Source organism: Myotis yumanensis, unplaced genomic scaffold (assembly GCF_028538775.1).
Source record: "Myotis yumanensis isolate MYYU_CA2020_CCGP unplaced genomic scaffold, mMyoYum1.0.hap1 SCAF_4, whole genome shotgun sequence".
NCBI lineage: Eukaryota > Metazoa > Chordata > Mammalia > Chiroptera > Vespertilionidae > Myotis > Myotis yumanensis.
The window spans coordinates 7,334,969-7,350,864 of NW_027223755.1; the positions used below are offsets into that span (position 1 = coordinate 7,334,969).

The window sequence follows — 15,896 nt, forward strand, 5'->3', positions numbered from 1 at the left end:
TTACCTGTCGGTGATTGGAGACACTTAAAGATTCAGGGCGCAGTGGGTGTAAGTTACTACTGGGGACTTCTTTCCTGCATTCTCTCTCCATCATATGCTCTTACTCACCAGCGGAAACCTGCCCAGGAGCTTATCTCCTGATGTGATGCCCAGCTCTGGCCCCAGCTTCCCCTGCCCCACACTTACATGCAAATGTAAAAATATAAATAAATATCATGAATGGGATGTGGTATAATAAGCTATACATTCATGTACTATTAAATTCTAGCAAAATAAATCAAGGACTATGATTAGCAGAATGGCTAGAAAAGATGGGGGAGGTGGGAGGAGACTAGCATTCAAACTGCTTTATTTTCTACAAAACTGGAAACAGAGGATACTCATTATCTCAAGAGATATGCAAGCCAATCCTTAAAAAAATATAAAGGTTCTAAGAGAAAGACACACACATTAATATATATGAACCATGTTAAACAGACACTATTAAAGCTACCCAAGAAAACTTCACGGTTTAGAATTTCTATGTTTAAATCAACAGCTCCCAGAGACAATGAAAGCCAGTTACTTAAAAATTTACTGCTTGGCTAAAACTCAGTTTACAATTCAAAGGATTTTTAAAATCTCTGTGCTGTTATGAAGCTTTACAGGGTTTATAGTGAAAATGAAAACAGAAATAAAGAGATCTGACAAACAGAAAATGCCAAAGCTATTTCTGGCATTATAAACATGGGTTCTTTTTTCACTGCCATTACTTTTTACCTTATTCCTAGAAAACTAACTTTAACTCTTGTGCCTGAAAAGACGACTACTTTCCTGGGACCCCTTTCAAAATGTAAATGTTTTATTTGAAAGACATTATTTTCATAATTTTTAAAAAGAACTAGAATGTAAATCCCACGAGGGCAGGAATTATTTTTTTAATTTTTTAATTGATTGATTTTGAGAGAGAGAGAAACACTGATTTGGACAATGCTTTAACCAACTGTGCTACACGGCAAGGGCCAGGAATTTTGGCTAATCTGCAATATTTCTAGTGCCTAGAATAATGCCTGCCATATAGTAGGTACTTAATAAAAATTTACTGAATTAATAAGTAGACCAGAACCCATGGACACAGACAAGAAGGTGGTAAAGGCCTGGTGCGGGGGGCGGGCTAGAAGGAGTCAGTGGTGGGTAGAGGGGGGTATATGTAATACTTTCAACAATAAAGTTTTAAAATAAAAAATAAAATAAAACTAATCATTGTTGAAAAAAAAAGATAACCAAATTGTACTATAACATTAGTCTAGATTTTCATTTTAACATTAGTAACGTAGAATCATTCTACTTATCTAAAGTTCTGATTTTACCACATATACAAACACCCCTCCTTTTTTAAATATATTTTTATTGATTTCAGAGAAGAAGGGAGAGGGAGAGGGAGAGAGAAATAAAAACATCAATGAGAGAGAATTATGGATCAGCTGCTTCCTGCCCACCCCCTACTGGGGATCGAGCCCACAACTCAGGCCTGTGCCCTGACCAAGAATCGAACCGTGACCTCCTGGTTCATAGGTCGACCTTCAACCACTGAGCCACACCAGCCAGGCATACAAAGCCCTTTTTAAAGCTTATTGGTAATTCACAAAATCAGTCGAAGTCTTTTATATTCATTATTTCTATGATTATAGAATTCTATGATCCTCTCCAATTCAAACTGTATTTATTCTAATAATGACCTAAACTGTAAAGGAAAAATCTAAAACCTATTCAAATGGAATGTCATGGAAGGTTAAGACAAAATATTTTTTAAATTACTACAGAAATAACTGCAAAACAATGGCTGTATCATCTTGGACGTTTCACAATTTTCTTAAATCTTTTAAAGGGTATTTTCTAGCTCTCTGCTTAGCCTTGCTTTATGTTACCATCAAATCCTTCATTTTCAAAATCATGTACATTGAAATGCTATATAATAAACTGCACTGTGCTTCTTAATTTTTATACCAAACAACCTAATTTATTTTAAAAACAAAATCTAATACACATTAGAAAATACTAACCTGGTATATTTGCTGAGATGCTGTTTACTGCAAAAGTTCTAATATTTTATCAACTAACACTGAAGTTTAAATTAGGGCTAAACTCAGGAACTTGATCTTCATAACATTTTAACATTTATCTTATATATAAGGTGGTTTTCTTCTAAGAAAAACGGACTTAAATGTCCTTGACTCACCGTCAGATTCCGGTCCCAGATCTGTATGCTTCCGTTCTGGCAGGCAGCTGCTATGAGGTTTCCATCTCTACTGTATGTGCACGTGGTAGGAATCACTTTTTTACCCTGCATCGTCCGTGGTTTAAACACACTTTTTTGTTTCTTTGGATTTTCAACTTCCCATGTCCTCACAGTCCTAAAAAAAAAAATAAGGAGACTGTCATGTACCAAAAAGAAAGGAGTTCAAAATACAAAACGCCCATATAGACTGCTTCAACTTTTAAGCATATAAATGTAATAAATATTTTTAAATGAAATGTGCTCTGTGAAACATTCTCCAGTTATAAATGAGGTTACTCTCTGAAATAAGGTGAACCGTGTTGTTGTCAAATCAAAGAGCAAATGGCAAATTCTACTTCACATCTATTAGATTCGTTCTGACCCTCTAAGGCAGTGGCCTCCACACAGTTCTGATTGATACACTCTGATCAGTAAACTATACCACCTATATACACACATTACTTTCTGAATTACTTATATGTGTTAGTGGACCATTTTATAACATACACTAGAAAGCACCCTGAAAAAACAGGTCATTAAAAGAGAATGATGGCCTGCTCTACGTCCCAGGCAAAGACCTCATGCCTCTTGGGGAGGAGTAAAAACAAAGCTGTCAGCCCCTGAGTTTTCACTAAGTAACAAGCAACAGCAGTCTAGAGCTAGGTTGGGAACAGAATATGACAGATTTTAAAATATAGTATATCAAAATTCATGGTATTCAGTTACTACAGGACACAGAGAGAAATACAGCATTAACTGTACATATTAGAAAAAAATACCTCAAATCAATGACCTACCATTCAACCTTAAGAAACTAAAAATAGAGAAAATTAAATCCAAAGCAAGCAGAAGGAAGGATATAATAAAAATGAGAGTACAAAGGAATAAAATAGAAAACAGAAAAACAGTGGAGAAGCCAAAAGCTGGCTCTCTGAGAAGTTCAATAAAATTAACAAATCGCTAGCAAAATTGATGAAAAAAAAACAGCAATGTAGACAATATCAAATATTGAATGAAAGAGAGGATATCACTATAGAGCTTAACAACATTAAAAGGATAAGAAAAGAATTTTATGAACAAATTTACATACATACACCCTACCCCAAGCCTTCCCCACACTATTGTCTGTGTCCAGGGGTTATGCATACATGTATATAAGTTCTTTGGTTAATCTCTTCCTGTCCCCTCCCCCCTTCCCACTGAGATTTGTCAGTCTGTTCCATGCATATATGCCTCTGGACCTATTTTGCTCATCAGTTTATTTTATTCATTAGAGATCATGTGATAGCTGTATTTCTCCACCAGCTTATTTTGCTTATTAGCATAATAATCTCCAGGTCCATCCATGCTGACACAAAGGGTAAGAGCTCCTTCTTTTTTACAGCCACATAGTATTCCACTTTGTAAATGTACCGCAGTTTTTTTACCCACTCATCTACTGATGGGCACTTGGGCTGTTTTATATGTGGTACTTTTTCTGCATATAAATATCCATTGTTTTGTAACATTTGTATCTGAACATTCAAACCTTACCCTTGCTGAACATATTCTGTATTGCTTACTTGTATCCTAACTCAGGTCACTATGCCTCTCACAGTTAATATGCACAAAACATTAAGAAATAACTTGTGTGCCTTTTCTTTCTACAGTCAGCTCTGCAACCGGGAGGATAAATTATTACAGTTTCTCCTTTTTTATAACTGAACATCTCCAAAAGTCAGCTGATACTTTAGAATTATCATATGAAAGACCACACACAAATATCATTGTCATTATCATGCTTGTTTAATGTTCTTCATCTCTAAAACTGGAATAACACTGCCACAATGAGGAGTTATGAGGATTAAATGAGATTAGGGATGTAAACGTGTCCAGGACAGCACTTGGAACACAGTAGGCACTCAATAAATACTAGCTCCTTTCTGCTCTTCCTCTCAGACCATAAATAAGATATTAAAGCTAATAAAGCCAACACTAAGTATGTACCATTTATTTCAATTGTATAGTAACAGGTTGAGCTGGTTATCAAATAACAGAAGAAAAGAAAGCAGCTAATGTGGCATATAAATGTATGAAATATAAATTTAGGCAGAATCTGATGGTGACTAATTACACTATATTTTATGGCTCTGATTCTCTGAGTCTCTGTCTTCAAAAATGGATGCTAAAGTACAAGGCCAGTAGGTCTCTGTCAAAACATTTTATGTTAAAGAACACATATTTTGAAACTTGAAGGGAGATCTGGTCTTGTAAAATTAAAACTGTTTTATAAAAAAGATTTGAAAATAGAAGAAGTATCTGCCGGGGCCTTTCTGGAAACACAATGAAAACACCCAGAAGACAAGAAAAAACACAGGTGGGTCATTATATTGCCCCAGGCACAAATGCTTTCTGTCTTAAAATTCTGAATTCTTTCCAAATACAAGTTCTAAACTTTCTGGAATCTGCTGCATAAATGCATCACAGCATTTGGCAGAAGTCAAGGGAAGCATTAATTTTGCATGGAAATCACTTAAGAGATCTTGGTTTAATTTTTCCTAGAAAGACTACACAAGCAGCGTGAGCGATGGAACAGTCTGAAACTGGCTGGCTCTCTTGGCAAAACAAATCCAACAAGACGAACTTCTTTTCAAAAATGCCCAAATACTAAGGTATTAAGGTTCCACAAAAATGGGGGAAATAATCTAGCTTTGATATAAACCCACAATAATCTTTATAAAAATACATAATTCTCATGCACCCACAGAGTAATTTCAATAAGAATACATTCGCACTTAAAAGAAACAGATTTGGTACTAATGCTATAAACTTAAAATTACTAGAATTAGGCCCTCTGAAATCTAGCATCAGAGTAGGGAATGAATGCTACAATAAATACCACTTGTGCTCTTACATTATGGCCAACTGATTTCAACAGATACCAAAACAATTCAATGGAAAAAGAATGTGTGTGTGTGTGTGTGTGTGTGTGTGTGTGTGTGTGTTTCAAAAAATGTGGCCGATACAACTAGATATCCATATGCAAAAAAGGTGAATGTGGTCTTTACTTCACATCATACAAATATTAACTTAAAATGGACCATAGACATAGAGGTAAAACTCTTAAAACATGACCTTGGATTAGGAAATGCTTTCTTAGATGCAGCATCAGAAGCACAAATGATTTTAAAAAAAAGATAAGTTGGATATTGTCAAAATTAAAAATTTATCTGCTTCAAAAGATACAATGAAGAAAGTTTAAAGACAAGACATAGACTTGGAGGAAATATTTATAAATCATATAATGATAATGGAATGGTTACCTATAATATCTAAAGAACTTGCATAATTTAATAAAAAGCTAAGTGACACAATTTTTTAAATGGGCAAAAGATTTAAATACAAGTTTCATTAAAGAATGTATACAGCCCTGACTGGTGTGGCTCAGCGGATAGAGCGTCGGCCTGCGGACTGAAGGGTCCCGGGTTCGATTCCGGTCAAGGGCATGTACCTTGGTTGTGGGCACATCCCCAGTGGGGGGTGTACAGGAGGCAGCTGATGGATATTTCTCTCTCATCAATGTTTCTAACTCTCTATCCCTCTCCCTTCCTCTCTGTAAAAATCAATAAAATATATTTAAAAAAAAAAAAAAAGAATGTATACAAATGCCCATTAAGCTCATGAAAAGATATTTGACATTACCTATTATTAAGAAAATAAATGCAAATCAAAATTACAATGTAATAACACTTTATACCCACTGGATAGCTACTAGTATAATAAAAAGACAGACAATAGTAAGTGTTGGTGAGGAAGAGACTAGAACCCTCATACATTATTGGTAGGAATGTAAAATGGTAGAACCGCTTTGGAAAACAGTTTGGCAGTTTTGTAATGCAGATTCACTACATGACTTAGCAATTCCACTCCTAGGTATCCACCCAAGAGAACTGAAAACACATCCCCATGCAACGACTTTAACATGAAGTTCAGAGATGCATTGTACATAATAGCCCCAATGTACATTAAGTGATGGATGGATAAACAAAATACCAAGCTGCCATACAATGGGAAACTGGCAATAAAAAAAGTAATACACACACATGTAACTGAGGCTGCCATAACGAATAACTACAAACTGGGTGGCCTCAGACAACAGAAATTTATTCTTTCACACTTCCAGGCTCTAGGGGACAACCCTCCTGCCTCTTCCAGCTTCTGGTGCCTGTCAGCAGTGCTTGGCTTCCTTGGCTTCTCATCACGTCACTGCAAGCTCTGCCTCGATCTTTACGTGGCCTTCGCTGTGTGTCTTCTCCTGTTCCATCTCCTATAAGAATACTGGCACTGTGTTTAGGGCCCACCTGGATAAGATCTCTCTGCCAAGATCCTTCCCAAGCAGGGAACCGTTCACTGGTTCCAGGAATTTGATATGGAAATATCTTTTGGGGAGCTGCCATTCAACCCACTACCCACTGTCACATGGATGACCCTCAAACCACATTCTGCTAAGTTAAAGAAGCTAGACACAAAAGGCCACATATTATATGATCCCATTTATCTGAAATGTCCATATGAGGCAAATATATAGACAGAAAGCAGATTAGTGGTTGCCTAGGACGGGGGGGTAAGCATGGGGAACGACTGAAGATGGTTTCCTTTTGGGGTGATAGAAATGTTGTAAATTAGATGGTTGCGCAACTCTGTAAATATACTAAGCATCCTTTAACTGCCCCCAGTCTCTTCTAGTTTCAGCTGGAATCTCTATAGCCAAAAGTCTCATTAAATTCCTAGAATGACCATCAGTAATTAAACATTTCTGGGGACCACTTTAGGAAAACTCAGATGAAGAAGTCCATTAAATGGAATTAGAAAAAATTCCCAATTTAAAATATATACCAATATTCCTATTAGACAAAAATTACTCCGTGCTCTTATAAACCAAATAACATAAAGCTCTTTACAAAACACTTTTTAAAACTTTTATTTCATTAAGTCACACAAGACACGAGATCAGGGCCTGGTGTATAGAATAAGAAGTGAAAGTCCTGAATGACATAGAGTGCTAGTCCAAGTGACCTCCTGGACAACTGCAGGTGAAGACTCAACAGGTTCCTACCAACATTCAATTAAAACTCTAGCCCAGGACAATGGACACTAAGGAGAAAATAAACAAATGGGACTACATCAAATAAAAAGCTTCTGCACAGCAAAAGAAACCATCAACAAAACAACAAGAAAGCCCACTGCTTGGGAGAACATATTTGCCAATGTTATCTCCAATAAGGGTTTAATCTCCAACATTTACAGGGAACTCATACAACTTAACAGAAGAAAGACAAACAACCCAATCAAAAAATGGGCAAAGGACCTAAATAGACACTTTTCAAAAGAGGACATACAGAAAGCCAAGAGACATGTGAAAACATGCTCAAAGTCACTAATCGTCCGAGAGACGCAATTCAAAACGACAATGAGGTACCATCTCACACCTGTCAGAATGGCTATCATCAACAAATCAAACTACAGTATAGCCTTTTCTCAAAAATTTAAAAATGGAACTCCCATTTGACCAAGTAATACCACTTCTAGGAATATATCCCAAGAAACCAGAAACACCAATCAGAAAGGGTATATGCTCCCCTATGTTCATAGCAGCACAATTTACAATAGCTAAGATTTGGAAACAGCCTAAGTGCCCATCAGCAGATAGGTGGATTAGAAAACTATGGTACATCTACACAATGGAATACTACGGTGCTATAAAAAAGAAGGCATTCTTACCATTTGCAGCAGCATGGATGGAACTGGAGAGCATTATGCTAAGCGAAATAAGCTAGTCAGAGGAAGATAAATATCACATGATCTCACTCAGATATGGAATATAATAAACAACATAAACTGATGAATTAAAATAGATCCAGAGACACAGAAGCATCGAACAGACCATCCAACCTCAGGGAGAAGGCAGTGGGTGCAAGGGGGATTTTTTCCAGGTGCGGGGGATGTGAGAGATCGACCAAAGGACTTGTATGCATGAGTATAAGCATAATCCATGGACACGGTCAGTAGGGAGGGCGTGGGCATGTGCTGGGGGAGTGGTAATGAGCGGGTAGAGGTCAATGGGGGAAAAAGGATTCATATGTAATACTTTAAACAATAAAGAATTTTTAAAAATAAAAAATTTAAATAAAAAAAAACACACCTCTAGCCAAGCTGGTAGGGTTCAGTGGTTGAGCATCAACCTACAAACCAGGAGGTCACAGTTCAATTCCTGGTAAGGGTAAATGCCCAGGTTACAGGCTGGATCCCCAGTAGGGGGTGTGCAGGAGGCAGCGAATCAATGATTCTCTTTCATTACTGACGTGTCTATCTCTCTCCCTCTCCCTTCCTCTCTGAAATCAATAAAAATATATATATTTTTAAAAACCCTCTATACCAGATGTCAGATGTTGTACTCCTTAAAAGTTGTGTATTATAGCCCTGGCCGGTTTGGCTCAGTGGAGAGAGCGTCGGCCTGCGGACTGAAGGGTCCCGGGTTCGATTCCGGCCGAGGGCATGTACTAGGTTGCGGGCACATCCCCCGTGGGAGGTGTGCAGGAGGCAGCTGATCGATGTTTCTCTCTCATCGATGTTTCTAACTCTCTATCCCCTCTCCTTTCCTCTCTGTGTAAAATCAATAAAATATATTTTTTAAAAAAAAGTTGTGTATTATAAACATACTAGAGGCCCGGTGCACAAAAATTTGTGCACTCGGGGGTAGGGGCTCCCTCAGCCCGGCCTGTGCCCTTTCGCAGTCTGGGACCCTTCCGGGGATGACCACTTGCTGGCTTAGGCCTGCTCCCCGGGGGATTGGGCCTAAGATGGCAATCAGACATCCCTCTGGCAGCCCGGCAGCCCTCGGGGAATGTCCACTTGCCAGCGGGGAGCAGACCTAAGCTGCAGTCAGACATCCTTAGTGCTGCTGAGGAGGCAGGAGAGGCTCCCACCACCACTGCTGTACTGGCAGCTGTCAGCCTGGCTTGTGGCTGAGCAGAGCTCCCCAGTGTGAGAGCGCACTGACCACCAGAGGGCAGCTCCTGCATTGAGCATCTGTCCCCTGGTGGTCAGTGTGTGTCATAGTGACCAGCCATTCCCAGTCTTTCTGCTGTTAGGGTCAGTTTGCATATTACCCTTTTACTATATAGGATAGAGGCCTGGTGCACGGGAGGGGTCTGGCTGGTTAGCTCTGAAGGGTGTCCCGGATCAGGGTGGGGGTCCCGCTTGGGTGCCTGGCCAGCCTGGGTGAGGGGCTGATGGCTGTTTGCTGCTGGTCACACCCCCTTCAGGGTGGGGGTCCCCACTGGGGTGCCTGGCCAGCCTGGATGACGAGCTGATGGCTGTTTGCAGCTGGTCACACCCCCTTCAGGGTGGGTGTCCCCACTGGGGTGCCTGGCCAGCCTGGATGACAGGCTGATGGCTGTTTGCAGCTGGTCACACCCCCTTCAGGGTGGGGGTCCCCACTGGGGTGCCTGGCCAGTCTGGGTGAGGGGCTGAGGGCCGTTTTCAGGCTGGCGGGCGACTGAAGCTCCCAGCCTCTTTTTTTTTTCTTTTTTTTTTAATTCTGGGATTTATTTACCTTCTATAGCTGTCACTGGAGCTGAGAGCCGGCTCCAGCTCTGAGGCTGTGGCTGGCTGAAAGCAGGTATCTGGGGTTTGTTTAGCTTCTATAATTGAAACTCTGTTGCCATCACTGGCGCTCTAAGCTCTGAGCCCGCTGCCAGCTGAAAGCAGGTATCTGGGGTTTGTTTAGCTTCAATAATTGCAACATTGTTGCATCCAGAGCTCAGAGCTGGGCCGCAGCAGGCGGGGAACCTTGGCTTCCTCCATCACTGGAGCAACCAAGCCTCCTGTTCGCTTCAGCTGCGTGGCTGCCGGCTGCCATCTTTGTTGGCAGTTAATTTGCATATCCTGCTGATTAGCCAATGGGAAGCGTAGCAGAGGTATGATTAATTACCATGTTTGTCTATTATTAGATAGGATAATATACGTATTTATCTCTATATATAAAAGGCTAATATGGTGTTTCTCTGACCAGTCGCTATGATGTGCACTGACCACCAGGGGGCAGACGCTCAATGCAGGAGCTGCCATGACTCACACTGGCCATTTTCACCACAGACCTGGCGCTGACAAACCAACACTCAGCTTCCCCCAAGTGGGACACTGGCCCCGCCCCCACCCCAGAGTGACAGCCCACCAAATCGCAGCCGATGCTGCCGAGACCCCGTGGCACAAAATGCAGCCCCCAGCCCAGCCCAGCCCAGAAACGGTCGCTGTGGGCGCCATGTAATGACGTCACGTAGCAACGCCCGGCCTCCTCTCCCTAGCGACTAGCCTCCTTGCAGTTTCTTCAGCTCAGGAACACGACTTGCTTTATAGCCAGGTGCAGACATTTCACACTGTAACCAAATGTCTGTGAAGTGTTTTCCCGTGCCTCATCTCATTTGATCCTCACAGAAGTCCTGGAGTAGGCAGATAGGAGAGTCAGTAGAATCCTATTTTCTTTTCATTAGCCAGGAAACAGAGATTTAGAAAGATTAGAAACTTGACCCGACTGAACAGAAGAAAGAAATGGTGGACCTTGACAATGACGTCAGGTTTTCTCACTGCGCAGAATATACTCAGACACGGCTGCAGTTAAATATTTTACCCTTGGTTCTCCCTGCGTGATCTAGAATAATAATCTGCTTTGCGTTGATGTTTACTGCTGTGCTGCTGACAATTACCTGAAGGAGAAGTTGGGGTGCTTCACTGGGCTGGAAAAAGTTTAGCTGCATCAGAAAGCAGGTCTAATGAAGCAAGTTTGTTCTATATCTATAAGAGGCTAAGTTGACTCGCACATGTGCGATACTATAAAGCTCTCACTGGCACCAATTGCACGCGTGTGTTTCGATCTGTTATTGTCAATTGTGAATTTGGTTGACACGTCTATTATAGAGAAAGGGCGAATAGCGATATTAAAATATTTCTTCTAATTAATTTCCTTTCAATGTGCACAAATCCGTGCACCGGGCCACTAGTATCTCAATAAGTGACCTTCAGTACAGGAAGGAGAAAGGGGAGAAGGAGGGAGGGAGGGAAGGGAAAACTCAGATGTATAACCAAATATGTCGAGGCAGTAGGTTCCTTTTTTCCCCTTTAACCCCTTTTATATTAACCTACATGAAGCTCGTGGGAAATGCACCAGAGTGTTTTAAGAGAACGCCCACAGAGAGATGCTGAGAATGGTTCTGCTCAGATTTATGGCAAAAATGCTTCACAAGTATTTCAAAAGAATGAATAGAGACCTCCATACACCTTACCTTCTACAATGCCAATTCAAACCATCCACAGATACCCATTTTGACTCCTTTTATTCTCTCAATACCTAGCATTGATTTGCACACGTAATAGGCTTTTAATAAAATTAAAATCCTATAGCCCATGTATATAATTAAATATATATAATTAAATACATACATATTTATAATACATATCATTATCTATCTATCTCTCAGTACTGCTCTACTCTTGAGTTCTCCTAAAATATTCTTCAAAATAATTTGCTCTAGCCCTGGATGGTGTGGCTCAGTTGGTTGGAGCATTGTCCCATACACTAAAAGGTGACAGGCTCGATTACAAATCAGGGCACATACCAAGGTTGCAGTTCCAATCCCTGGTTAGGGCATCTGTGGGAAGCAACCGATCAATATTTCGCTCACACATCTCTCACATCCTTCTCTCTCTCTCTCTTTCTCTCTATCTCTCTATCTATCTATCTCTATCTATCTCTATCTCTATCTCTAATTCTCTCTGTGTGTGAGTATGTATGTGTGTGTGTGTGTCTCTCCTTCCCCTCTCTAAAAAATATCAATTAAAAAAAAGCATTTCTTCCAAAACACTTTTCAAAATCATGAACACTATTCCTGGCTCTGAGGAAACAAAGATTGAGTAGGAAAGGGCCTCTGCCTCCCCAGAAATCACAGCTTGGTTGGTGGAAATAACATACAAGCAATAAGCCACAGGACCACAATTCAACACATACCTGGTATATATTAAATACTTTTTATAGGCAAGCTATCTTGGTAGATACTTGGGGATACAAAGGTGCCTGTTCTCCAACACATAATCTAATGGAGGAGAAAAACTGGGGGGAAATGTCATCAGGTCATGAGGCAGCACCCAGGGAAAAGAAAGAGGTAGCTCATCTGGAAAGATCTGGAAAGGATTCCAGAGATGTGTTTATTTTGGGGAGAGTTGAGATTCTGCAGATGAATCCTAGAAATTGTATAAAAGATGCAGTGTGCCCCAAAGTCAGCCTGGACTGGTGCTCCAGTAAAAGGGCTTGGTCCGTGGCTGCAGAGTATGGAACCAAGAGGAGAGAAAGTGTCACTGACACAGGTCCTGGACAAAGGAGAATGATGCTGTTATCAACATAAAGGGAGAATGTGAGAAAATAGAAAATGAAATTGAAATCAGAAAGATCAAGTACTTCTAATAGGGCCTATTCCTGACCAACTGAAAGTGAACAGGAAGAGGTCATTGATGGAAATCAGCTCTAGTGGAGAGGGCACTGAGAACAGGCCGGAGGATTCTATAATTCTCCAGCTGCCTTTCTATGTATACTTGATGGGGAGCAGGAAATTCACCATGAATCCACCTGGGGCATAAAGCAAGTAACTCACGGAATTACTCTTACAACAGATATCAAGATAAGAAATCATATGTGAACTTGGCCTTAAAACGCGGAGAAAGGTGTAATGTGTCTATAATTACAGATGACTGTTTTAATTTATGTTAAGAAGTAATTACTACCTCCTGACAAGAGCAAGACAGAGCGCAGTGGCTGGAGGTGGAAAAGGAGGAGATACGGGGGAAAGGGAGAGAGATTAGGGAAGCCAGCACAGGAAAAGGTGGGTATGATGAATCTTACAGAAATCTGCCTCCACCCACCCTTTACCCCGGTGCTGCCAGGGCTCAGTAGTATTTCTGGACCAACTTCTCCCGGGATATTAGCAGGTGCAGGCAAGCTTTCCAACAAGCCACTGAAGGATGGAGCCATTATTCTCCAAGATTGCAGCTTTATTCTTTTTTTTTAATGTCTCTGAAATGCAATGCATATATGAAACTTTCACTCAACCAGCAAGTCTTACAGCAGCGGGCTCCACATCTGCAAAACAGATTCTAAAAGATAAAATGTATGTGCCAAGAGTGATTCAGTGCGAATTTGAAAATGAGATAAATATTCTTCTCTTGAAAGAGAATGGTTTTTCCTGACCTAAAAGTTAAACAATGTTAATCAAGTCATAGAGTTGAGCAGTGAAGTCAACATTACTTGAGAAGTTTATACTAAAAATAGTGAACCTTTTCCATATCTCTAACTAACTCATCCACAGCCGAGCTCTTGTACTTGCAGGATTATTTCCAGAAATCATGACTGCCAAGATGTGTTTGCTAATGAATTCTGAATACTGAACTAATAATCTGAATTAAAGCTAAGATTTGAACTAATAATCATAATAGCTGATATGTATGCGCTTATAATGAAAATAGCACTATTCTAAGCACTCACAACTCTATGAAGAAAATCCTATTATCTCTACTTTACAGAGGAAAACTAAAGCGCAAAAGGGTGAAGTAACAAATGTCAATATTCACATAAGTGGAATAATCAATTGCCATGCCTACTACCTACTCAAGCTTCAGTCACCACATGGACCCATGAATACAGGTAAGGTCACAACAATTTTGGATGCCATACATATTGATGGTTTGAGTAATATATTTACCTGAGAAAGAATACTGCAAAATTTCCATATTTATGAAACTAATGCAAAATAAGGCTGAATAGCATTTGTATTTTGCATCTTTTAGAGAAAAGCAGTGACTTTAAAAATCTCACTGTTATAAAATATATTATGTTACAAACATGAAGTCCTCACTATTCAATAAAATAAGTAACAATTTTTCTCTTCCAATGAAGATATCAATAAGAAAACACTTTGAAAAGGACATAAGGATGAGGAGTCCCATTTATTAAACACCTGTCTTCTGTTCTCCATCCTTCACTACCCTGTACTTCCAGACCTATCATACGTGTTCACAAGCAGGCAGTTCCCCCTAGATAAGCCTTTTAGACACTCTTTAAAAATACAGTGAGGGGATAGGTTTTCTGTGTGGAGGGGAGGAGAGAGAACATGTAGACAGATCAGCAGCAGCTGATGCACCAAGTTCAAACAGGGAAATAAATAAGGTGAATCCAGGAGAAGTTTTAAAACTCACCACACATAGTTTAAAAGATTGCATAGGGGCTATGAACTACTAGGATCAGCAGGGCAGGGGGACGAAGTAGCATTTTGCCATCAGGAGCAGGGTGGCTGAGAAAAGGCACTGCTGGGGACCACACCAGAGAAGTGTCACACACCAGGGCAGCCCATGCTGAAAACAGAGGCTGAAACTCAGCAACTCCCCAAATGCTCTCTGGCCCTACAGCCTTTACATGAGATGTGGAATTTAGAATCTAGTGAAATTTGAGAAGATAGAACTGGCTTGTGACTGGCCTATGACTTAAGAGGGGATAAGCTATCTAGTATTGAACAGCAGTTAATGCAAAAGAATTTCTTCCCATTTAGAACACCTAACACTTATCAGAGCTCATGGCCACCCGACTCTACATCTTGGATTGTTTTTGTGGGGAGGTCTTGCGCTGCCTATGAGAGTTCATATGTGAACCTTTTTAAGAAAACGTCTGTAACTTCCCCTACATCAAAGAGATCCAAGAAGGTTAAGAACAGGGCTGTAGGTCAATCAAATCTTACCCCTGGTCCAAGTAGGATCGTCAGAGAGCTGGCTGTAGATTTAGACTGCATTGCATGGTCCCCTCTGAGAATGATTTTTCTTGAATTATATGTTTTGGCTCTGCCCTTGACTTACATTGAAGGGTGCAACAAAAAAATAGTAACAGGAGTAGAGTCCAGAAAAATAAATAAGGGTGAGGACAATGAAGTCAGATTTGCCCGTTTAAACCCTCTCTCCAACTCTTTCCATGACTGTGGACAAGTCAGCCTCTCAGAGCCTGTTTCCTCCTCTGAAATAATTACTTCACAGTTATTTTAAGGAATTGATTATGAAAATATACATAAAGCACTTAGCATAGTGCCTTGTGTACAGTAAATACCCAATTACTGCTGTGTTTATTGAAAGGATGCTATCTACGTCAACCAGTGCAATCTGTATGAGGCCTCTGGAAAACTTTTATCTTTTATGCTCTTTTGAAAAGAAAACCTCTATGTTTTCATCTTGAGGACTCTGGGACTCTCAACTGAGCATGTCTCCATCTTTGCTCTGGTTATTTGCAAGTTTCGAACTAAATCTACAACCTAACTTTACCCACTGTGTAGCAAAACCAGCTCCTAATAATGTTTTGTGAACTAACCTTATCCCTTCACCCTTACTTTCTCATGGTCTTGGATGCTTTTTTTCTTTTGTATAACGTGTGTTACTATTATTATTTTGAGCTTCTTTGAACTATTTTTTGGAATGATATAAGATGCATAAAACTAAATAGATGAATTAACAAACCAACAGAAAAAATAAATAGTGCTATTTTTGAATGTTGGTAATTGGAGTGTGTTTTTTTTTT

At 40.0% G+C, this 15,896-nt stretch overlaps 1 protein-coding gene across 1 annotated transcript in view; it reads right to left on the reverse strand.

Moving 5' to 3' along the window:
* The window catches only part of WDR70 (WD repeat domain 70), a 197,018-nt gene that overhangs the window by 89,522 nt on the left and 91,600 nt on the right, over window positions 1–15,896 (reverse strand). The window contains exon 10 of the mRNA XM_070411814.1: window positions 2,219–2,393. Within this exon, the coding sequence (XP_070267915.1) occupies window positions 2,219–2,393 (175 nt within the window). The remainder of the gene's footprint in view (window positions 1–2,218; window positions 2,394–15,896) is intronic.